The sequence below is a fragment of the Vigna angularis genome, chromosome 7, assembly GCF_016808095.1.
Source record: "Vigna angularis cultivar LongXiaoDou No.4 chromosome 7, ASM1680809v1, whole genome shotgun sequence".
Classification (NCBI taxonomy): Eukaryota; Viridiplantae; Streptophyta; class Magnoliopsida; order Fabales; family Fabaceae; genus Vigna; species Vigna angularis.
Genome location: NC_068976.1, coordinates 12,874,918 through 12,900,450, shown reverse-complemented (window position 1 = coordinate 12,900,450; position 25,533 = coordinate 12,874,918). Strand labels below are relative to the sequence as shown.

The 25,533-nt window shown below is 32.0% G+C and overlaps 3 protein-coding genes across 3 annotated transcripts; all 3 read right to left on the bottom strand.

The window, feature by feature from the left end:
- Positions 1–1,185: 1,185 nt before the first annotated feature.
- LOC108338549 (enhancer of rudimentary homolog) lies at positions 1,186–10,768 on the bottom strand. Its single transcript, XM_017575491.2, has 4 exons — positions 10,610–10,768; positions 10,354–10,447; positions 2,190–2,310; positions 1,186–1,612 (listed from the first exon to the last, which is right to left on the bottom strand). Exons 1-4 carry the CDS (start codon positions 10,610–10,612, stop codon positions 1,522–1,524), a joined length of 309 nt encoding a protein of 102 aa, XP_017430980.1. The 5' UTR covers positions 10,613–10,768; the 3' UTR covers positions 1,186–1,521.
- A 4,544-nt stretch (positions 10,769–15,312) lies between these two features.
- On the bottom strand, positions 15,313–18,135 carry LOC108337254 (probable folate-biopterin transporter 6). The gene is made up of 4 exons (XM_017573737.2): positions 17,275–18,135; positions 16,655–16,750; positions 16,166–16,339; positions 15,313–16,010 (listed from the first exon to the last, which is right to left on the bottom strand). The coding sequence occupies exons 1-4, from the start codon at positions 17,881–17,883 to the stop codon at positions 15,417–15,419; spliced, it is 1,473 nt and encodes a 490-aa protein (XP_017429226.1). The 5' UTR covers positions 17,884–18,135; the 3' UTR covers positions 15,313–15,416.
- Positions 18,136–20,535: 2,400 nt separating this feature from the next.
- Positions 20,536–24,087, bottom strand: LOC108338736 (phospholipid hydroperoxide glutathione peroxidase, chloroplastic). Its single transcript, XM_017575797.2, has 6 exons — positions 23,723–24,087; positions 23,416–23,492; positions 23,174–23,235; positions 21,614–21,732; positions 21,367–21,534; positions 20,536–20,894 (listed from the first exon to the last, which is right to left on the bottom strand). Exons 1-6 carry the CDS (start codon positions 24,056–24,058, stop codon positions 20,865–20,867), a joined length of 792 nt encoding a protein of 263 aa, XP_017431286.2. The 5' UTR covers positions 24,059–24,087; the 3' UTR covers positions 20,536–20,864.
- Between the last annotated feature and the right edge of the window lie 1,446 nt (positions 24,088–25,533).

The window sequence follows — 25,533 nt, the reverse complement described above, 5'->3', positions numbered from 1 at the left end:
ACAGTAAAAATAAGATTGAATCAAACTTATTTAAGGAAAAGTGTAAATAAAATTTTGCAATGTATCACAAGTTTATATCTGAGCCATGTGAATGCTTTATTAATGTGGAGAGAGAAAGATTGTTGAATATAGTGGAGAGGTATAGGGTATTTTTGAAATAAAAGAAAATAGTGAAAATGTGTAGAATATTTTTGAAATAAAAGAAAATAATAGAGAGGTGCAGGAGCACTTAGGATGGTGGAGGAGCAACACCCATTCTAGTCCTAAGCTAGTTGGGGGGAAAATCTCCTATTGCCCCATTTTGTGATGGGCAAATCAATCTTGTCCGTGGGTTACATAACTTGTTGGGACCAATACCATAGCTTTCTTCCTGCACCCTCATAAAAAGTTTTTTTTTTAATTTTACCATTTCTAGGAAATGAAAAATAATTTTTAAATTATATAACTATTTTTGAATTATACCATCCAAAACCGAAAATAACTCTCGGACTATACAATTTGCAAGTCTGGTGATTTTTAAATTTTCAAATTATGCAATCCAAAAGTTAAAATCCAAGTCCTTTTTGAGTTTTGAATTATATAATCCAAAGTCTTTCAATCTTTCATATTGTCGAAAACTGTTTGACTTCTAAATTATATAATTCAGCCATCTTTTTAGATTTTATAATTTAAAAGTTATTTTTTACTTTTGGATTGTACATCCCTAAACTCTTGGATTACACAATCCAAAAAAATAAAAATAAAAACTTCTAAATTGTTGTACAATCGATAAAATGGGGGAAAAAATATGACATTGCAGGAAGAAAGTTATAAAGGTGCAAGAAGAACATTGTTGGCAGCAGCATTAATTCTGGCTAATTATCAGGATAGGCAATTTTGAGTAAGAAAGTGAAAGAAATAATGAAGAGAGTCTTCTCCCTTCAGGTTTAGAGGATGATGAAATCAATATTGGGAGATCAATGGAAGTGATACAGCATAAATTATTTAAAAAATAGTGAAACACCTTACTATTTCTACACATCTCGTTTTTTTTTCTTTTTTTTAACCAATCCCTTCTACTCAAAATATTCATATCTTATTCAAGTAGAAATTCTCTTCTACAAAAGTAAATAACTGAATAGTTGCAGTTGCTACCTCCCATTTATGAGCATAGCATCTACCACAACAGAAGAAATGAGCCATGTGGAATATGAACTCTCAAAACTAGCATTTCATACGACATCGTGAATTATAGTGTATTTAGAGGTTACTCAACAGTGCAACTTACTGGTTGACAATACAACAAGATGAAGGTATTTTAAAAAGACAAATCCTCAGACAATTGAAGGTAGAGCAACCATGCCCACTACAATCATTTGTGTTTATAAAACTTCAGCAGTAGCATCTGTCGAATTATAATTACGAGCCAGCATTTGCAGTATTCGGTATTCATATTACATAGCCAGCGAGGTATAGCCACACAACAGCAGGTTCAACCCTTTGCGATTTTTTACATTGAATTGCCAAAAGTTAGGGGATTAATCAATGTGCCAATTTCTTCAAATGCTGGAAGGTTTTTTGCTTAATCCACTGTCGATCATGCGGCAAGTAAGCATGAATGGAACTATCATACCTATGCAGCAGAATCAAAACGTCATATTAATTAATGACAAGCCAAGCCACATGCAGAGAAGACCCAATATTTAAAAAACAACAACTATATGCATAGACAATTGAAATATCCTGTCACAAGAGACCACTCATCTTTCGTAACTTTTTTCCGAGGGTCAAAACATGTTAAGAGCAAACATATGATACAACGATTTCCATGATTTATTAAGTTCTTACCAACCCTCAAGGCTGATGGGAGGTGGAAGGGGAAGAAGAAGTGTTCAAATCATATTGTTTCCTCCAACAATGTTATCAAGGATATAAGACCTCCAAAAAAATATTAAAAATTTATTTGTGGCCGCTTATTTCATCTATAAGAGCACAAGCTACTCTATTAAGACTCATAAGTGCTACCAATTTATCACCCCATAATCTCAATTTTCATTTGACTTGTCAATTCTCTACATCAGTTAAACCGACATACAGAAATATTATCGGAGCTGTAAAACTACGTCACTGAATGCCTTTCTAATAAAATCTGACTGAATTAATGAACTTTGCACGCACTTGACTTTTGAGTGAGAGAAAGAGAAACATACACTAGGGCGCTCATGTCCGCAAGACCATCTATGAAGTTGTAGAGATCAGCAATATCATAAGAGAGATTTCTGATGGCCGGATTTAACTCCTTCAGTTTCCTTTCATACAATGCACATATGCCTGTACAAGCACAATATTAAAACTGTATTTAGTGCTAAAAAAGTATACAGAAAATAAAAAATAAAAATAGAATGTATCTAAAAAAAATATACCAGCTTGTACCCAAAAAGAAAAGCAATTATTTTCATAGCAAGCATCAGTTACCTATCCATAACCTTTCTAGCATGCTATACTTCTATGTTAGTGAAGACTCTTCCCACTATTTTTCATGTATTTATCTACATTTGATAAGTTATGGGCATTTCTTTAAAAAGCCAAAAGAATGTGACACCTTTTCTACGAAATGGAATTCAGATCAAAGAATATTTTTAGAATATTCATATTCATTTCAACACAAGCTTATTTTCTTATTTAAAAGAATTTGATTAATAAAAAAAGAGGTGATGAGAATTTAATTGGTGTGATTCTTATCAATAAAATAATTCTCTATTTTCATGCATAGTTTAAGTTGGTACCAAAACTCCCCATCTAGGGAGCTTTTTCTCACTGCCACATAAAGATCTGTCACCACTGTTAAGGCCAGTGGTGGGTGAGAAAGATGTGCCCCATGTCAGTAATCACAATGCCAACAGTTGCATCATAATCATATTGGGATAAGTTGCATTTACTGCTGGATAACTCATCAATAGGTTACCCATGTCTTATATGACATTGGACCTATTGAGTCTCTATTGTCTTTTTGTTGCTTCTTCTACACTAGTTTCAAGTCTACCTTGTTGAGTATTTGGATATTTTGCTTTTGTTGACTCTAGTCCTACTGAACCTCAAAAATTGGCATGTAAGGTGATTTTACACCCACTTGCATACTATATTTTGGTGAAATCTTCAGTCGATGTAGGATCTCTTATGACAAAAATCTCAAACATGAGACTACATATTTGTAGATAGTTTGATAGCAAATGACATGATAGGTTTGAATAACCTCACTAAGATAGACTCTAATATCATTTCAGAAAGTAAAATTTAAACCTAACTCAATTTCAAAAAACAATTTGTAAAGGTGAGGATCGCAATCATTTATATACTAAAGTTTATTCATATCTGTAATTGGCGTAGAATCTTCAACACTAAATCATCATGTCTCTGCCTCCATGGATGTCAACTTTCATCAAAACAGAATCCATATTTTTCAACCATGCTATTCAAGGGAGAAAGCATTTGAAGCAAAGAAGCTCTCCTTCCTATCATTACCACAACTATCTTTGCAAGATGTTCAAGATATAAGTAATAAAGCCACAACAAATTGGATTGAACCAACCACAGTGAGGAAGAAGAAGACAAATTCTTCGACAAAGAATATCAAAGAAGGAAACAGTCCTCTTTGACTCCAGGTCAATAAGAGTTGTCTAACTCAAAAGGTGAAGATCCCTTTAGATAACAATGAGAAGATAAGTGTTATTAAGAATTTATCAATTACATTGAGAAAGGGAAATGGATCATGTATTAAACATCCTATTTCTCAATATGTATGCATTGACAATCTATCTTATAAACATCAAAGTTTTATTGTTTCTATTGATGTTACCAAAACTCCTACCTCAATCCAACAAATCATGAAAAATGAACATGGGACTCATACCATGAGAGAGGAGATGAGTGAATTAAAAAGAAAATCAACATGAGAGATTGTTGACAAACCAAGAGACGAAATAGTTGTGGGGTCCAAGAAGCCATGAAAATTCAATGAGAGAGAAGATGAATACGTTAAAAAGAAACTCAATATGGGAGATTGTTGACAAACCAAGAGATAAAAAGGGTTATGGGGTCCAATAAGCCATGAAAGTGAACATTGAACTCAAGTCATGATAGAGGAAATTAATGCATAAGAAAGAATCTCAACATCGGAGTTTGTTGAGATTGGTATCGCGCAGCAGAATGTTTAAGAGCGTGAAAATAGTCAATAACCAATAAGGGAGAGGTGAATTGGTTCTTTTAAAAATTATAATTTTCTTTCAGTAATTTTATCGAACAGTTAGTAAACAAAGAGTATAAGGATAGAGAAAATCACACAAAGGATTTATATCCTGGTTCGAATCAACAGAGTCTACGTCCAGCCTTTAATCACTATAAAGAGTGATTAACCTTTTCACTATAATTTAGTTTTAGATTACAATCAAAATAATACAAAGATTAAGAATAGAAAACACCTTCCTTCGACACATGATCGAAAGAAAACCAACTCAATCAACTTGAAGAGAACCGCTTGGACCTTAGACGCACTAAACACAAGTTTCTCCTTTTCACAAGACTTGATTGAACTCTTACTTAAACTCAGAGAACTTCCTCAGAACTTATTTGTGCTCTCAAGTAGTTTAGGAGGATTGTATATATAGGCCAGGGGTTAGAAAATGAAAAGACTGCTCTCAACTGTTAATGATAATCGATTACCATAAGTGATCATCGATTATTTCAGGCAGTTATAAGGTTTTAGAAAACATGATAATCGATCATCACCTTTTCTGTTTTGGCATGTGATAATCAATTATCCCCTACGATAATAGATTATTGCCATAAAGAATCACTAGTTAATGAAACTTTTAAATGCTTTACAAATGAAAAATGATTCTTATACAATGACTTCTACAATGTATGCTTTTAACATTTACAATATCGATTCTTCAAGTCTTTCAAGTGTATCATCATCAAAATCACTTCAAGGCATCAATGCTCCTCATTGATATCAATCTCCCCCTTTCTGATGATGATCAAAAAATTCTCTTTGTTAAAAGCATTTATGTTTATATACACAGTCTTTTACTTTCAAACAGCATAAAGATGTTAATAGCATTAAATAATAATAGCACTATTATAATGTTTCTCCCCATTTTTTATCATAAACAAAAAGGTCAGAAGAAAGAGAGACTCCCCCCTCAAATTTTGCTCCCCCTCAACAAAATAAAGATGCAAACCAATGATAATAAAATTTTAGATTTCATAAAAGCAAAGCAACTACATCATAAAAGAGGAAATACAAGAAAACAAGCATTAAAACATAAAGACATCTAACTTTAAAAAGTAGGACTAGATGGTTGATCAGGAGGTTGAAGGTTGAGACGATCCCCAATGTTTCCTAGCTGAATATCAAAATCTTCAAGATGCTCAGCGACATATGTGTAATGAGATTGATGCATCTCAAAGAGTTCTTCATGTCGCGTTTGGTGAAGCATGCTCATCTCTTCCATTTGCCTTGAGATATTTGCAAGATGCTCTTAATGGAGAAGGATGACGATGAAGGGATGGCTGAAGGACCAGCTACAGATGAGGATGATGCAGATGACGATATTGATGCCCACATGGCGGATCTAGTAAATGAAGTTGATCCATCTGTAGCTGGTCCTTCAGCCATCCCTTCAACCCCATCCTTCTCTATTAAGAGCATCTTGCAAATATCTCAAGGCAAATGGAAGAGATGAGCATGCTTCACCAAACGCGACATGAAGAACTCTTTGAGATGCATCAATCTCATTACACATATGTCACTGAGTGTCTTGAAGATTTTGATATTTGGCTAGGAAACATTGAGGATCGTCTCAACCTTCAACCTCTTGATCAACCACCTAGTCCTACTTCTTAAATTTAGATGTCTTTATGTTTGAATGCTTGTTTATTGTATTTCCTCTTTTATGATGTACTTGACTTTGCTTTTATGAAATCTAAAATTTTATTATCTTTATTTTGTTGAGGGGGAGAAAAATTTGAGGGGGAGTTTCTCTTTCTTCTGACCTTTTTGTTTATGATCAAAAAGGGAGAGAAACATTATAATAGTGCTATTATTGTTTAGGCTACCGAGATCACCTCCGCCATCACAGGATTTTCTCAAGCCGCCTACCCAAACCGCCAGAAACAGAGAAAGCTGAATCGCACCACCCAAACTGCTAAGTCTTCACCGTCAATAATGTCGCAAGCCACCCTAATCTCAAACTCCATTCGAATCTTCATTCTCGCGCATTAGCCATGAATCATCCAAATCGAGAGCTTCATCGTCAGCACGACAATCCTTCCCGCCGTCACGCAAAGCTCCAAGGCCATCATCTTCTCCAACCTGCAGAGAACCACAACGAAATCCAGAAAAATCCCAAATCAAAGAAACCTAGAATCGCACCGCTGCTTGCCTCCACTGGCCACCATGAGTGCTTTCTTACACAACTAGGTTCGTCTTCTTCATGCTACCATGAGCCGCACAATTCGCGAAATCATCCTTCATTGAAGCAAAACCGTGAGCAACGTTTTCCTTCTTCTCGCGGCGCAAGAAGGTTTCCCCCAAATGCAAAACCCTAATTTTGGGTTAAAGGTTGAAGAAGATGGTGATGTGGCAGAAGTTAAATGCCATCTCATTAGTCTTGTGCACACCTAGACTGTCTGTCGTTAACGATTTAAACGCCGTTTGCAAAAAGGACTAAATTGAACAAAAATTACATTCTTTAAGACAACACTGAACAGAAAAAAAAAAACTGAGACCAAATCGAACACACCTAACGAAAATAGGGACCATCAGGGGTATTAAGCCTATTGTTTAAAGCTACTAACATCTTTATGCTGTTTGAAAGTATACGACTATGCAGATAAACAAAAATGTTTTTAACAAAGAGAATATAGATTCTTCAAGTCTTTTAAGTGCATCATCATCAAAATCACTTCAAGGCATCAATGTTCCTCATTGGTAAAACAGTTGGTTAAAGAGTGCAGATGGATATTTACAATAAAATATAAAGTAGATGGTACAACAGACAACTATAAAGCCAAATTGGTTGCAAAGGGATATACTCAAGCTTATGGAATTGGTTGTGTGGGACATCTTCTCTAGTAGCAAAGATAAATACAGTTTGAGTTGTTATTGCTTTGGCAGCTTATTTTGGTTGGAAGTTCCAGCACTTGGTTGTGAATAATGTCTTCCTTCATGAAGCTTTAGAGGAAGAAGTGCTTTAGAGGAAGAAGTGCACATGGAGATCCCTCAATGACTTGAAACCATAGTGGAAGGAATAATGTATGCCTAGTCCTCTATGGTCTAAAACAATCTCCAAAAGCATGGTTTGGAAGACTTACAAAAGCAATGGTTTCCTTTGGATACAAGCAAAGTCAAGGAGATCATACTTTATTCATAAAACACTATGTTATAGGTAAAATCGCTATATTGTTGGAATATGCGATATAACTATAGTGAGAGATTGGTGAAAGAAAAACTTATTTTTCTATCACAGAGAAGAAGACACATGCAAGCAATAGACAAAATTCTTCAATGCTTGAAGTCAAGCTCAAGAAAGGGGTTGTTTTTCAAGGTAAAAGACACTTTGACCTTGAAAATATATATTGATCTAGACTATAAGGCTTTTTTACTAAAAGAAAATCTACCTTTGGGTACCATGTATTTCTTTGAAAAAGTATGGTAACTTATTCTCGTGTAGAGTATCTCATTCTAGTGTAGAGGTCAAATCTGAGTCCTTGCTGAAAGGTATGTGAAGGACTTTGGATGAAAATCATACTCCAGGACCTTAAAATAAAGGTTGACATCCCCATGCAGTTGTACTATGATAACAAGTCAGTCATGAGCATTGCCCATAATCCAATACAACATGATATGACCAAAAACATATTAATAGTTATATCAAAGATAATCTTGACAAAGGACGTGTGGTCACAACTCATGCCCATGTAGAACTTTGGATTCAAAACATTTTTACTAAATAACTTCCTCAAAACAGATTCCACAATCCTAGAAGCAAATTAGGAATGATTGATATTTATTTACCAACTTGAAGGGAAGTCCTGTGAATAACTTATTATTAAGGATAAAAATATCCTTAATATATCCATAGTGATTAGAAAAAGATATATTTATACTAAGAAGTGGATTTTAAATCTAACTCAACCCCACAAAACCAACTTGTAAGATGAGGTTTGTACCCACTTATATACTATAAATTGGCTTTATCTCTAGTCAACGTGGAACTTCCAACACACACCCCTCATGTTGAGGTATATACATCTCGAGCGTGAGACTAAACATTAATGGGTGGCCCGATAGTGATGGAACAATATGTCCACACAAATCTTCCTACTCATTTCAACATATTTTTCTTTCCTTATTTTAAAGAATTTGATCATTGCAAAAAAAGTTGATGAGAATGTAATTAGTATAACTGTTATAAATAAAAGAATTCTCTATTTTCTTACATAGTTCAAGTAGTATACTTGATAGAGATTCTAGCCTTAAACAAATTGGGGAGAGGCCTAAACAGTTTCAATTTCATGGCCTTTGGAAGACAATTATTGATTGGGCCACAGTCCATGATCAACAAAAGGCACCCAAAAATTATGGATTTCCAAGGCTAGATGAGACTTCACCAAATAGTCCAACAAAACATCAGATACTTTTAACACTGAGAAAACCAAGGATCTAAATTTATTTATTCTATAAGAACAAGACAAGATTTAATCCCAATATTTTAAATTCTGCTCACCTCCTAAAAAAGATTAAAAGGAAAAAGGAAAGGAAATACTGTCAATGACTTAATTATACAAGTATGACATTTTGTTTTCATGTTATCAGTCAAACACCATTCATTTAAGAAACAAATGGGCTAGGATTTTAATAATGGGTCAGCATTAGGTTTAATTTAAAGCAGTTGAGTGAGAAGAATTTATGTATGTTATGGGAAGGAGTATTTCCAAGTACAAAAGATAGAAAAGGGTTAAAGGGTTAAAGGGTTAGAATTTTCGTTCCTGTCTGGGTGCTAAGAACAATGCTTGCATTCGATGGGTTCTAAATCAAACTCAAGTTAGAATTTAAAAGGGATGAGTACAAATTACTGTTTGTAAAGGTAAAAAAATTTCATCAGAGTATAAAACTAAGACAGGTTAAAAGGAGTAACCTAGACATCATACCCAAGGAGTTACTGTTCTTTGTCTATGATAATCAGCATTACAATAGGATTTCGGAGGTCTTCAAAAATTTAGAAATACTTCGTAAAACAACAAATAAGAATATAAGGCATCTAATCCACAGAAAACAAATTGGAACCCAACAACAGTCAGACCCTTGTCTTCCCAAAGAAAATAAATATTTTGAATACAACTAATTTCACGTAAAATTATATCAAACAATCCTAAAAGCTTAAACAAATTTGTGGAAGAATACATCAAATTCAAAATTGAAAGTAAACAAAAATACAAAGATGAATTCATCTTGGAGAGTTTTTTTTTTCAAAACAAGTGTACCTTGCATACATATTCCATCCAGAATATAATAACCCAAGAAAAAAAAAACAGAGAGAAATGATACACAAACCAACCAACACGATAATCTTCTGGTTAATCATTGATGTAAACAAACTGTTAACCTCTAAATCTTTATTTCTGGGTTTTCTAATAGTTTTTCTCTACATCCCCCTCCTTCCAACAATACAGCTACCCTCCATCTAATCTACTCTTTTTGAAAACTAGAAATTAAAACATCAAAACTAATTTAAAAATGACAGAATCATACACTAAAATCTAAGAAAACATCAGAAGACTTAAAAAGGAATTTGATTTCGGGTACTTGAATGTGAATCTGAAATTTTAAACAACAGAAAACTAAACCCAGAAATTTTGAAGAAACAGAAGACAGAATAAAAAATGAATAACAAGAACAATCACACTATATAAATTTATTTCAGCTACCAGAAGAATATCAATTCATTTTATCTTTCTATTTTCTTCTACTTTACACGTGCATAAGAGGACCTTAACAGGGGCGAGTGAGTAAGAAGTCTACCAGACATGGACTCCAGACAGACTACAAAAAACATTGGGCACCAACATAAACTGAATTTAATTTAACAAAACAACTTAAGAATAAAACCTAACACCGAATTACACTCTGTTATTTTCAATTGAGGAAATTACATTCCCACGCAAATTCATATAAACAAAGCACAACACAAACATCTATCTAAAGTTAAGTCAACCAAATACAAAATCAAGAAACAAAAAAGGCAAAAAAATGAGAAACTGGCAGTAAAAGTACACAGCTACAGTGCATGCAAGTATTAATTAAATCAATACCATCCATGGCCTGAGTGATGGATTCATAATCCATGAACGTCCTTGTTGCTCTATTCTGCGATGTCTGCATTAGAATAATGGTGTGCCGATTAGCCTGCAAAATTCACGAAAACAAAAGCACCTGTGAGTGAATAAATCGAGTGAAACAGAAAATCTCGTGAACATCACATAATCGGTTAGCACAAAGAGAAATTGCCCTAATAGTTGGAGAAAAGGGAATAGGTATAGGAATAGGTAGGGTTAAGGAAAACCTTACCATAGGAAGAAGAAGAGATTGAAACTGGAAACAATTCTCGCACTCTTTTATGAGAGTTTGCGTTTTGTTGCAGTGACGGACCACGCAGTGTTATTGGGAAACTCAAATTTGCACTTCCTTCCAGAATATGCTGAGTCAGTCAACTTCAACTCCCACGCTTTGGGCAATTTCGACATTTCATGGGTATCCGTGTTGGCCTCCTTTATTGAAAAGTGAAATTTCAATCTAGTAACATGATAAAAGATAATGCAATTTTTTTTTAACTGTTATGAGTTTTATTTTTCTATTTAAACATTTTTATCTGTGATTTTATATTTTGTGAAACTTTTTGAATAGTAAAACTAAAATGTTCCTACCCACTGATTGATGACATGATTTATAAAGGATAATTTGTTTTTATTTTATATAGAATTATATATACACTTTGTAATTTGTATTAAGTCTTTTTTTAATTAGATAAATTTATTGTTAGGCATAGATAATTTTTTAAAAATTATTATAAATTATTTAATTTTTTATTTATATAGATTAGTATTGATGTAATATATAGTTTTCAAATACCAAAATGTTATGATATAAAATTTTATATAAATATGAATTTATTTTTATAGAAATTATTAATAATATAATATTCTATAAAACATTATACATCTAATTTGAATTTATCCTTTTATACATATAGTCTGCATAGTTGTGTGTAATTACAATATTTTACAGAAACAATGTATATAAATCAATTTATATTTTTTTTAGAACTTTTTACAATATACTTATTTTTAAAAGTGAATTGAAAATTTCATTTTAAACAAATTTGGACAGTGATTCATTTTACATATACTTTTTGGATCTACTATATTTAATATTTAAATAGAATTGTCATTTCTAAATTGGAGAATCTTTGGTTTGTTAACAAAATATATTTTCTTTTTACCCAAGTTTATTTAAATAAACTAATGGAAATGTTTTAATAAAGTATTTACTTTAAAATGCTAAGTTTTAATTCATTCAAATTATTTTTTATATCTATCATGTGCATTTTGTGATTAAAGAGCTTAATTTTTTTTGTTAGACTGATGTAGAACATCAATTTCCTAAATTTAAAGAAAGACCAAAACAAAAATTCATCATCCGTTGATTGTTCTATTTAAATTATGATGGTGATCAATATGCAACATTAGTATAAACAAATAATAAAGATTGTATATTTACATTTTCTTGGTAAAAATATATATTTACCATAAATAAAATTATCAAATTACTATTTAAAGAATTTGATAAAAAATAATAAGATAATCACTTTTATTATTTTTTATGTAATGAGTGAAATGATGTTAATATTCTAAAAAAAATCGTGTTTTTAAATTGATAGTGTGTTTAAGGTAGTAAAATTCAATTATTTTAATATTAAAAATTAAGTATAAATTTAGTTTTTATAAACAAGTTTCATTATTTCAAAATATATCATCTCTCTAAAAATCTTCTTTCTAGAACTCTCTTCTTTCTATCTAGGTTTTCTTACATCTATCTATTCATCATTTGAAAATCGAAGACCGCTAAGGTGATCCTTGTGGCAAGTTCTTCACTTTTGTCCTATTAGTTTCTTCAATAGAGTAAGTTGGTTTTATGCTCCTTTACTTGGTTGGTATGTTCTTTTTGTGTACATGGACCATTATGGTTCGCATGTACTATCTGAGTCTTCTATAAGAGTCTATGTTGATAGGTAGTTTTAACGGTGTGTTCCGATCACAATCGTGTTGTTCATAGGGATAGATAGGACTTCATGTGCATGTAAAGGTGTTTTTATGATTCCATAAGCACTTGGTCTGTCTTACAAGTAATGGAACTTAGTTGCATTGTTTTTAACTGATAAATAACTTAATAACTGATTATATACTTATATGATAGTTGATTTGTGTAATTGAGTTGTTTGATGAAATATGACATGTGGAGTTAAGTTAGGTTTTTAATTTACCTTTAGTGTTTTGTATGTTGAAAGTTGATATGTTATATGGTTGATATTGCAACTGAGATGAATGAAGTCATTGAATTATGTATAATATGATGGTTGAAATGTTTTTTGTATTTGTGGTTATTGTTGGACTAATATGTAGGGCTTGAATGAAAGTTTTTTGCAGAATTATGTAAAGTTGTTAGGCAAACATATATTTGTCAAGCGAAGTCAAAGTTAGAGAATTACTGACTTGGTAGTCGAGAAGACACTCATTGGACGAGACCAAATTCATAAAACTCACTAACTTGACAGTAGTTGAACGAGAATATATTCACTAAGCAAAGTTAAAGTCAAATAAATACTAACTTAGTCATACACTAGTTGGACAAGATCAAAGTTAGAGATAGATATTTTCTACATTTTCATTGTCTTAGTTAAGATAACCTAGTTATATAATATTGTCTCAGAATCAAATTGTTTAACTTTAACACAATTTTCATAAACACGCTTTAGAGGAAGAAAAAAATTATTTATTAAAACTGGATGTTATTTTTTATGATAAAAATTAAAAATCACCTTGATTGTTGTGGCATAAATAATTAATATAAGATTATCTAATAATCGGATAGTATATTTAACATGTTTTTCTCTACAAACCAATGTATTATCTATTTTTACATTGTCTACAAATTAAGTCAAAATTAAAACTGTATATATTGGTGTCTTTCTCAAACTTTTGTTGGAAGTCCAACTATAAATATAATTCAAATTTTCTAACAATAAAATCAAAGTAAATAATTTATTGATGTCGATTAAATAAGGTATGATATATGCACCATCATAATTTTCATAGTTAAATAAACTAAGTAAATGTTGTTATGAAATATGCACCAACTTTGTTTAGTGATAAAAAAAAAACTTGCCCTTAACATTTACTTGGAGCAAAATAAATATGCCCACTGTTTTTATTAGTGAATGAATTTTCCTAATACTAAAATAATGTTGTATCCATGTGCTTAAGTGTTAAAATGAGTTGAATCCAATAGATCAACCCAAGTTAACCACTAAAATGTGAACAAAAAAAAAAATAGGGATTCAAATTTTCAATCCACATTATCCAACTTGTAAAACTTGACATGAGATAGGTTGAGTTGACCTACTAGGTTGGTATTCTTTAAGTTTTAATGCTACAAAATTTTAAAGAAAATAATTTTTGGGTATATTAAGATTTTGTATTTATTTAATTTGATAGATCAACTTATAAGTTGTATTTTGTATAATTGTTTTTGAAAAGACTGTAACATGTATTCAATAATTTTACAAATTAAAGGCGAGTTGAGTTAAGATGCCTTGAATTCACCATCTGAATGCTTATATTGTTGGTGCTAGTATAGTGTTACCTAAGAAGAATCTATATATTATATAGGTTAAATTCATTCGAAGGTGCCTATTTTCGTGGTTTTGTCACAGTTACATCCTTGTCTTTTAAGTTTTGTCAATTAGGTCCTTAATATTGGAGAATTGAAAGAATTGGGCTCTTGCCGTTAAATCAACTTAACAAAGTTAAGTTTTTACTTACCTGTGAGGGTGACGTGGATAATTTTGGAGACGTGGCGTGCATAAACCCTTATACTTGGGTTTTTATTTGCACGTGGCATTATCTTAAACAAACATTTGTAAAATTGGGGTTTTTGTGAAAGATTTTAAAATTAAGGTTAATTGAAAATTGAATTAAGATTAAAATTGGGGTTTCTCAAGCACAGGTGAAGTCCATAGTATAGAGGGAATTTGCTAAATTAGGGCATTGGAGCTTCGTGATTGGAGTAAAGGTTGCTATTTGGAGGTTGATGTGCAAGGTGAACAACAACAACTTCAGGTTTGCGACCATTCAATCTCGATAGGTGTGGAATCTGATGTTAAGAAGGAAGGAGCAAAACAAGTTAAAGCTCATGAAGTTGGGGTATCAGGAATAAGTGAAGAATGCCTTGTACCTGATTCCACATCCCCAGAAGACACGCACCAGAAAAAGGATTTTGTGAGGAAAAAAAAGAAAGCCCTTAAGTCTCAAGGGGCTGAAGTTGAATCAGAACTAGAACCAAAGGAGTCCAATATCACAGAGAACCCTCAACAGTGCACCCTGGACCTGAAACTTGTTCTAACCATGCACCTGCAGTTCGAGGAAAAATTGAAGAATGCCCTGGACCTGAAGGGGCAGAATCCAGTGATGGCAAGCCACCTGAAACGCCAGGGATTTTTATATCCTGCAGTAGCACTATCAATAGACCCTAAAATCCCAGACCAAGCTTCCCGAAAAGACACAGCAACCCCAATAGACCAAGATCAAAAGGTGAGTAAGAAAAATAGGAAGAGTAATCATGTAGACATCTATGCGTCTTGCTTTCCCACTTCCCTCTTTCCAACCTTCAATTACTTTCCAATCTTCAACAACAACAAACCCTAAATCCCTAAATTTATAAAATCAGTGATGGGAGCTTTTAAAAGGAGTCAAAAAACCCAATTTTTAAATTCATTGTTTAAGAAAATGCCACATACAAGGGTATACATAATAAAACCCACTTATAAGGTTATATGCACGCCATGTCACGAAATTTATCTAACTTACCCTCACAGGTAAGCTAACCTCGTTAACTTGATTAATGATAGGGGCTCAATTTTTTCAATTTTCCAATATTAAGGGCCTAATTAGCAAAACTTAAAAGACGAAGATATAATCGGGACAAAACCACAAAAATAGGGACTCTCAATGGATTTAACCTATTATATATATGCATCTAAAAATCTGCCATTTAGGAATTGCAGAGGTTAACATGTGTGCATAATCGCAACAAATTTGATCTAAAGTTCAGTCTTTCCATTGAAAGGGAGAAGTTCCAAATTCTCTTCATCTACATCATGAACTGTGTTATTTTCTGAAACATCAGAAGGAAGCAGTTCCTCATATTGACCTGTTTTAGGGACAAGAAAAACCAAAGCAAGTATTGAAAACCTGAGCATATCCCTTATGAGAACAGCCAACCAAAGGTTTGTGAAGTCAGTTCTGGTAATGTGGAGAAGACGAAGCAGCAACCCTCCACCCCACCTGGATAAGAGGACACCCATGCTATCAATGCACATTAGCAGAGCAAAAAATGTGCCCTCAATGCCTAAAGGGCACAACTGGGTGCTCAGCACCATCATGGGCATCCATTTGATTTTGCCTGTAATTTTTGAAGCACTTTCTTCAATGACAACAAAGAAGTAGTCAGGGATTCCAATGATCAAGTTCCAACGGAGGATGAAGATCAGATCCAGCACACCAGATATCCCATATAGGAGTTGTGCATAGAATACCAGGTCTCTGAATGCGTAGTCTTTGAGAGTCTTGTGGTAGATTAAAACCCCTATCAATGATGCCACTGCACCGATTGCATAGATCACCCCTACAAACTCCTGCAACACAGAGCAAGAGAATTAAGTTATGGTGTCTTGAGACAATCAGTTTAATCAGTGTGAATCAATCATAAGTTATTTATTACAAGTATGATTTTTTAAGTAATAATTAGTATAAGTATGTTAAAATACAAAGTTATGAACATGAGGGGTACCTGAGAGAATGCAGGGCCAAGTTTTGGATCTGTATACCAATAAAAATGGCCTTCGTGGGTGGTTACATTCAAAGCCAGGGAAAGGAACATGAACAGAGAAGGCTTCCACACTTGAGGATACCTAATTGTCTTGAACATGCTTCTGATAGTCGTTCCTACATTCTTCATCACTGCCTGTGAAATCTTATGTGTCTTGTTAGACAATGTAGGTGACAAACATACAGATGTAGATATTCCAAAATAGGAAAATTAGTAGTCTTTGTCTATCGTTTCTAAAACACTGTATCTTGAAATACATATATAGCAGACTAAGATGGGACGTGCGAAAGAGAAGATAAAGAAATCAAAATAAGAATAATTAGTGCATGAAAGATGAATAAGGGAATGCATAGAATGACATAATTTTAAGAGTTAAGAATCAATATATATATATTGAAGTAGTGTGAGTTTCTTCTAAACTATGCAGTGTAATGCAAAAAGTAATGAAACCTGTTTCTTTTCAATATGCGAAGTTCTGTTTTCATAAATCACAAAACCCAGCACAATCGTCAAAGCAGGAGAAAGCGCCAAGAGACCAAGCGACTCCTACAAAATCCAATTAACACAGTCAATCAATCATCAATAAGTCAACTTTTATAATAATTCTTTTTAAATATATTAAAAATAATAACTTTTAATTCGTTTATTATGAAAAAAGTTATATTTACACTAAATTAATTATGTTATGTTTCTAGTTCATACATGTTTAAAACAACTCCACTTTTAATCTTTTAAATTACTAAAAAAGTGTCGCGAATTACACTAAATACGTAAACATTAAATTTGTGAAACTAAATAAACTTTTAAATTGTTTTTAATTGTTAAACAGTACATTTGAAAAACTGAAATCGCATATTTTTTAAAAATTTCAAAAACTATAATAATTACATTTAAAAGGCCAAATATCACCTCAAATTTCCGAAATTAAAAGAAAAAAACTGAATTTAAAAATTATTTTACTACATATGAATATAATTTTAAACTAATTACTACCCAACTAAGTTCAAACGAAAAACCATGGAACCGTCGAAATCTGAGGAACTATGCAGAGTTCACGTCGGTGTTCGTACCTGGGGTCCGAGGCGGTGCACGAAGAACCCACTCGCGAGGTATCCGACGAGGGCGCCGGCGCCGGAGCAGTACCCGCAGAGGCTCTGCAAGTCCGGCGCCAGCTCCCTCACCTCGATGCTGTTCCTCGCAATACACGCATCGATTGTGACATCCGCGATCGCGAGCGACGCCGACACGCCGAGGAAGCAAATGAGCGCGGCTGTGGCGGTGAGGTTCCCGGTGAGCGCGACAGTGGCGGCGGAGACGGTGCCGATCACACCGGAGATGATGAAGTAGGGTCGGCGACGGTATCCTCTAACGGGGAAGGCGTCGGTGAGGATTCCCCAGAGAGGTTTGAGAACCCAGGGGATGAAGTAAACACCTACGAAGAGTTGAACGGTGGAGGGTTGAAGCTTCTGCACGTCTTTCCAGTAGTAGTCTGCCACTACCTTGAAGAGTGAGCCCGAGAGCCCTTGCCCTAAACCGTAGATGAGGAAGACGCCGATGACGAAGGAAGGGTTTAGCTTTGAGGACAGCATTTGCAGCCATTGGATTGGTTCTGTTAGAAGATAGAGAAGGATTTTGGTTTTGGCTTTGGTGGTGACGGTAACGTCAGTGTTCTCACCCATTGCGTGGTTCAAAATGCGTTGGGTTTGTGTTTCATGGATTGATGAGATGCGAGATTTGGTTTGACTTCAACACTGCAACAAGAAGAAGAAGAAGATGATGATCTGTGACGCGATTCGGTGTGGAAATAAGCGTTGGATGACCGTGATGGTTGGGTCAAGTTATGCAGCGTCTTCTCATTTTAATCATAATTTGGTGAAATATATGATTTGAAAAATTAATATAGAATAGGACACATTTCAATATTCAATACCCTGTATGAGATAATTCTTTTAAAACTAAACTAAAATAACAATTTAATTGAATTTGGTTTATGCAATTAGTGTGATGTGTTCAGACTCTTTTGGAGAACATAGCATTGGTCAAGAAAGATTGTGTATTTATTATTAAAACAGAGAGTTAACAGCTGTTCTTGACTGGGAAATATCAAAATATAGAAGAGAGAAAAAAACACAGAGAACTCTGAAAATGGGACGGTCTTCATTCTCGTACCTAACTCTAACAGCTATTAAATTTTTGTTCTATTTTCATCTTATTAAATAACCAGTATATACTATTTTCTTACTATTTTTATATTAATTAATCAATTTTTATAAAATAAAAAAATTACGATAAATAAATATTAAATATCCAATATCAAAATGAAATTATTATCGTTTTTCTAACATTAAATATTTATAAAAAAATTACAACTATATAAAATTAGAATACCAAATAAAATGTTTATTAAAATTGCAGAAACCTAGTTGATAAAATTTAAAAACATTTTCAAAAAATATAAAAGGAAAAAATATTTAAATTAAAAAATATTTTAAATTTCTCCTATATCAAATTTTCAAATTCTAATGAATTTTTTTATATATTAATAAAAGTATAATACATCAATTGGATCAAAATCAAATAAATAACAATGACTAAACGGATAATAATTAAAATTTAATATAGGTTCTCATTTTTTAAACTTTAATATATATTAGATGGTGATAAATAATATTTATAATAATTACATTAAGTTATCATATTATAACAAATAAAATTTATTTATATAATTATAATGATAAAATTACACTTATCATAAGTTAAAAATTAAAATTAATTATATGAAACTATAAAAAACAATATTTTACATGATAAAAATAAATAACAAATAGAAATATTAAAAATTGATTAAATGTGTGTCTTGAAAGTAATTTGATAAACTATTGAATGAAATTTAATAAAGGAAAATAAATATATAATTAAAAGTATGATAAAATGAAAAACATCTTAAATTTCTAAGTGGTTGAGAGATATTGAAAATTATTTAGTCAAACAAAAAAATTCTTCAAATAAAAGAAACATTAATAATAAAAGAATAAAGACTATAAAATTTTTGTATTACCTAATAAATGAAATATTTATACTATTGAATATTTAAATTGAGAGTTAATCATTCTTACGTGAAAAAATTACATAACAAATAAAAATATTAAAAACTAGTAAAAATATTCAAATGTAATACATAGAAAATAGTTAGTTGACATACATCATTTAATATATATATATATATATATATATATATATATATATATATATATATATATATATATATATATATATATATATATACACATATATTCTCGCCCTCGTACTTAATTAAAAGAATTAGATATTATTCATATTTATCAGTCAATATGAATTTTTTCGTCAAAATAGAAACGGATAATACATTTGTTACTATTCCACAGGGAAGTGTAAGAATGGAAGAACAGTGGAAAGATCTGGGAGCTAATTCATTGCAATGATTCCAATATATTTAGTGTATGGATTATTCTTATTTATGTGATTAATGCGATCATTTTTATATAGCAACTTCTTCACCGTTAATTTTTAACTTGTCCAAATAATTTCGTCAGTCACACTTTATGGTGTGATTTTCTTATTCATGGTTTATGCCCCTTCCAGTGAGTGTATGCCTTCTTTTATTCATAAAAAAATAGATTGTGAACTTTTTAATTGAACACACGGACGCAGTACTACATACCAAGAAGATTTATCTCTAATACCACTTCAGGCAAAGTGATGAATATTCAATGTGTGAGAAGAATGGTGTATACAATATTTGTATACCAGATTAACAAAACAAATCCCCAAATATCAGGGAAGAGAATCTGCCAGAATTATAGGAAATTGGGAAAATTGATTGCAAATAATACAGCATCTGTAATACCTGAATACTTTCATTCTATTTGGAGCATGCAAATTTTACAAAACTCTAACTCGTTGCATATTTAAGATATTTGAAGACTTATAATAGAATTTTGCAATAGAGAAAGCTTTCTTTGGCCATGAAGAGAATTTTTATCTAACGCAGTCACAATCAACTTCTAAATGTTTTGTCCTCTCATGAAGCTACTGCCAAATGTTTCAACCGCAAAAAACCTCACATGTGATGTGAACCATGTAACAAATTAGTAATTGACTTTGAACTTGACCTGGGAACAATAATTTGCATTTTTCTCTTCCATGACACCAGATGATCATGTATCACCTGCATACCACTGTCTCTCTTTAATAAATTTTTTTAACAAAAAGAAATAAAGTTGACAAATAATTTATATTTAACCTTCTTTTAAGGTGAAAAAATGATCTCACATAACCTAACTTCAAGAACATAGCGGTAATAAGAAACAGTATACTGCTGCATCTACCATGTTACACAAGTTACAAGCTTTTATAATGACAGCATATTATTAGGATAATACAAATGGCCATAGAATTTTCCCACAAAAACAGAACGAACAAATACTAATATGAACCATTTTGGGCAAACGAAGTATAACTTCTCTTCACTAAACTGGTAATTTCTTTAGTATAGACACCAAAGTAATTAACATGGCTATATTTATAGCTCATCATCTGTTTTAAGTATTAACTCCTTATGCAAGATCGCTCCCTTTATGCTCCTACATACAGTTCTTGTTTGTGTTCTGAAATGCAAACCTCATGCAGCAAGTAACCTCTGAATATCCTTCTGAAAAAGTAAATCAGGAAAAGGTTTAATTATACAATCTTTTTGATAGCTTCAGTATCCATTCTCAAACATACACGTATAACTTCTCTTATATATACACTTAAAAACAAATATATAGTTTTCTTTTAACTGTACTTCCTAATATCTTGAACCGGTGCAGCCCATTTTTTAGCAATTACAAGAAGCTATAAGAAAATATAGTACTAAAACTAACAGTTATAGCTACCAAGTAAAAAAACTCATTTTCTGCTGCTCTTGAAAGCCTTGTAGCATTTTTAGTGATACAGAATCATGCCAATTCAAGATGTATCACACAACTCAAAGCCATATGTGATTCATCACATAATAAACGAATCATTGGCTTACCAAATCTTATCAAATTGAGCAATTCAAACAACAAAGAATAGAAGCTTCATTGCTATTGTAACAATAAGAACCTGGACATTTCCTTCTAGGTGGAAGCTTAACATACCTCAATTTGGAAAGGCGACGTTGTTGGTGGGTATCTTTCAATAACTTTACCACTTTTATCAACCAAGAATTTCTCAAAATTCCACTTTATAAGATCACCCAGAAAGCCTCCAGCACTAGATTTCAGAAAACTGTACACTGGAGCCGTAAATGGTCCATTGACATCCACCTGTTTTATAGAACTTAATTACTTTGTTTACTTGTACTTTAAACTGTTCTGAACTGCTGCTGAAGAAAAAGTATCAAACCTTGTCAAAAATTGGAAATTCTGCTTTATATCGAGTGCAAGCAAACTGCTTAATTTCTTCATTCGATCCAGGCTCCTGCATACCAAATTGATTGCAGGGGAAAGCTAGAACCTCCAAACCTGAAAAGGAGCAGCATAAGGACACTAGATGTGTGTAGCTGAGAATCATATTAATTTAAAATTGAAAAGCTTAGAACCATATTCATAAAAACAACAGAATATAAAATTGAATAAAAATCACTTTTTGAATCTACCCATTGGAAGTATTTTAATTTTCCAAAAACAAAATCACCAAAGTTCTTCCAAGAATGAAGAGACCAGAAATTACAAGGCCAACGCTGACTGATTGTCCACCATAGATCATCATTGTCCCTCTACTCATTTTAATAAGAAACTTAAGGTGTGCTTTAGTAGCCAGAGATACAAGAATGACAAATCGAAAAATGGAGCAGCTACAATAGGCATTGTCATTTTGTAATTTTTTTCCACATCAACTTGGAACGAAATGCAATACACAGTCCAAACAAAACAAAAAGAAAGTGAAATTTTTTTACTTTCACCCCCTACCTAATCATTTTGTAAATTCTTTCGCCCCAACTTAGAATGAAATGCACTGTCCAAACAAAACATGGGAAAATGAGAACTTCTTTACTTTCAATCCGATACCTAACTCTTCAAATTTCCATCTTCCCTAAATGCACACTGTGCACCCTTAATTTAGCCACAAAGGATGGAGTCTGTATTTCTACATTCTACCCTTCTACGGCTAGAAACTCGCCTTGATCTTCATCATATGAAGAAGGAGAAAAAGAATGCTTAAAATTCTACATAATATTTGTGATTATTTTCAAAACATGCTGTCAAATAAATAATTCATTAAAACAATTTTTTTTCTTTGTTACCCATAGATGGTTTTGTTGGATCCATGGAAGAGGAGGTTATGGGGAAACACAAACACCAATGAGATATGAGCTCAACCATATAAAGGATTCACACCACTCTCTACTCAAAACCTTAAGACAAAGGATTAATGAGTCTTTCATCTTTATATAGTACTCTATTTCTCATTAGACTCCAACCGGTTCACGTACTTAATTAAATCCAAAATAACAATCAAAGTGGAATAAACTGCAGCACACGAGTTAACAGGTTCTGCAGTATTTTGTATCATAAACAATCCATTAAACAGGAAAAAACAGCAAGATAGTTTGTCAGCAGACAGGGAAGTCAATATACATTGTAAAATCATAATCAAATTTTAAGCAACCATATCAATAGAACTGCGTAGTAGAGGAGAGTTAACATGTGAGAAACAGACCCCAGCCAGTAAACTTCATTTACATCAGTATCCAATCTAAAGGTACGAATAAATTGTGCCCGAAGTCACAAAGGAGGGACACACTTCTCTCCTTGTTTTATACAGCACCCAACAAAAATAGAATGATTTGCACAAGTAGATAGATTCATAACCAAGAAGATATATTAGCAAACACCAAGTAAAACATGACAAATTGCCATTCTCAGAAATATAACAAATAACAATCTTCTGTACGAAACATACCTTGATCCTTATACTTTTCGTACAAACGAGACAGCTCCGAGTAATTCGATGACGTCAAACCGCTGCCACAGGAAGGAAATTTATTAAACGGTACTATAAGAGACAAGAAAGTTTGACACAACTGTTAGCTATGACCAATTTGGTTTTAAGATATAGAAAATTGTAAGAACTAATGAGGAAAACCAAGGCTTCATCAGACATATTGACCAACATATCTTCCTTGAAGAGTGAATAGCCCATACCATCGTGAAGCAACATTGACAATCAATAGAACCTTCCCCTTAAATTTGCTAAGAGCGACATCCTTTCTCTCAATATCCTGCATCATAAAATATAGTGCAAATATAATATATACCCTGAGCACATAACAAGTAAAAATAATAAAAATATAAAACCTCTCTTATCTAAGTCTGAGAAATTCGCCATTCAGTAAAACTATCCATAATAAAAATAAAATTATGGACACCCCACTTCCCAAATTCAATTTCCAAGGTCGACCCAATTCTTTTCAAGAAAAAGGGTTGTGGAAATTGAAATTAAACATGGTACCTTGACAGTAAAATCATAGATGGTCTTTTCTGTGGCAGCTCTGGCATGAACTGAGAAAGACCTAGGCTTTATGAAGAGCCTTGGAAAAGTTGATGAGGTTCGTAGGGAAAGGGAAGGATGAAAAAAGGTTGAGTTGGAGGAAGCAAAGGAGGATTTGATGAAAGGAAAAGAGGGAGAAGGTGGTGGGTTTGTTCTGGCACGGGTGAAATCATGGAGGGGAGTGAAGAAGGTGGTGGAGAAAGCCATGGAGGACATATTTGGTGGTTGCAAACTCAAGAGACTTCTCAAGTTTGGTCCTTTCTGTACTTGGAATATGGAAGATAATCTGTGTGTCATACAGAATGGAAATTGTAGGTTGGAAAGTTACACAGGGGGAAAAAATATTAGAATGTTGTAAAATTGAAACACATGATAATTAACAATGATTTTTTTCTTTTTATCAAAATAAACTCATTTTGAACAAAAATTTTTAGAAATTAGAACTCTTTGTGTTCAGTTTAAGAAATCCCCTCTCCAGAATTTTTCTATTGTTTTTTTACAGAAATGAATGATCCAGACCAAATTTCAGTTCTTGGAGAACTAAACTTTATTCTGATTTTTTCAATTTATTTTTTAAAATTAAAAAAAATACAATCTTTTGATAGTATCACTTTATGGAAGAACAAGATTCTCAGCATGTAAATAATAATCAAGTCTAAATTGGAACTTAAGATGGGAATAAATTTATTTGACTTTTTTTTAAATTAGTATATTTTGAGATGAAAATAATTTAAACTAAATGATTATCTACCGCTGAAAATAACAATTAACACTGTTGACAGTTTTACAATTTGACATTAATCATGTGAATTTTGAAAAAGTTATAAAATTATTTTATTTAGCAAATGATGTGTTTCAATTCATAATAAAAAATTATCGAATGAATTAGTTAAATAAACATGAATATGGTTTGTGGTTATTAAATACTAAAAAGACATAGGTATTGACTTAAATATTAGACATTATATCTTAAATATTAAATTATTATAATAATAAATAGCATATATTGAAACAGTGGCGAGAGAGGAACTTATCCGAATCTTCTACTTAAAAAGAAAACCAAAGGTAAAAGTAATATTATACGTTTAATTTTTAAAATTAATATAATTTTAAAATTATACGTCATATACAAATAATAATTATTTTTTTATGTATGATTACGTGGTTTAAACTTAATATAAAATAATTGGTTCAAATATATTTTAAACCCTCCGTTTTATTTTAATTTCTAAAAGTTTGTTTGATATTTTTAATTATTAATTATAAACTTAGTATCAAATATATAAATATCAATTAAAAATTTAACATTTGTTACAAATAAGATGATCAGATATGATTTGATCAAATTATTATTTAATTTACACAAAATAGACGATCGAAAAGTAATTTTGAATTGATAAAACATGAAATTTAACCTAATTTCGTCTTTTTATGGCCTTCTACTTTTCTCTTTATCCAAATGTGAAAAGATTAAGATAATGGAGATTGTTATTATGTGAGGTGTGATATAGGTGGAAGTGTTGAAACCTCAGGTGTAGATTTGCTGGACTTGTTTCTGTGGTTCATCACTCACCACACACTCTTCTTTGTCTTCATTTATTCTCTTAAGTCCTTATCTTTCACTCTTATAAACAAATATTATTTTCTTACATATCTTCAACTTACTATTTTTCTAAACACTATTTTAAATATTTTTTCTATTTTATTCTATATACAACTTTGCTCTCCCTGTTTAAAAATAAAATAAAGAAATTTCTTTATTTTTTTATCCT

Coding starts and splice junctions, on each gene's coding strand:
- LOC108338549 (XM_017575491.2), bottom strand. Junction 2,311..10,353: donor CATCACTCAGGCCATGGATG/GTATTGATTTAA, acceptor GTGCTTGTACAG/GCATATGTGCATTGTATGAA. Junction 1,613..2,189: donor GCGGACATGAGCGCCCTAGT/GTATGTTTCTCT, acceptor TCTGCTGCATAG/GTATGATAGTTCCATTCATG.
- LOC108337254 (XM_017573737.2), bottom strand. CDS start 17,883: ATGGGTGAGAACACTGACGTTACCGTCACCACCAAAGCCAAAACCAAA. Junction 16,751..17,274: donor TGCACCGCCTCGGACCCCAG/GTACGAACACCG, acceptor TGGATTTTGTAG/GAGTCGCTTGGTCTCTTGGC. Junction 16,011..16,165: donor TTGGCCCTGCATTCTCTCAG/GTACCCCTCATG, acceptor TCTGTGTTGCAG/GAGTTTGTAGGGGTGATCTA.
- LOC108338736 (XM_017575797.2), bottom strand. CDS start 24,058: ATGACACACAGATTATCTTCCATATTCCAAGTACAGAAAGGACCAAAC. Junction 23,236..23,415: donor GTCAATGTTGCTTCACGATG/GTATGGGCTATT, acceptor TTCCTGTGGCAG/CGGTTTGACGTCATCGAATT. Junction 21,733..23,173: donor CGAAAAGTATAAGGATCAAG/GTATGTTTCGTA, acceptor GCTCCTTTTCAG/GTTTGGAGGTTCTAGCTTTC.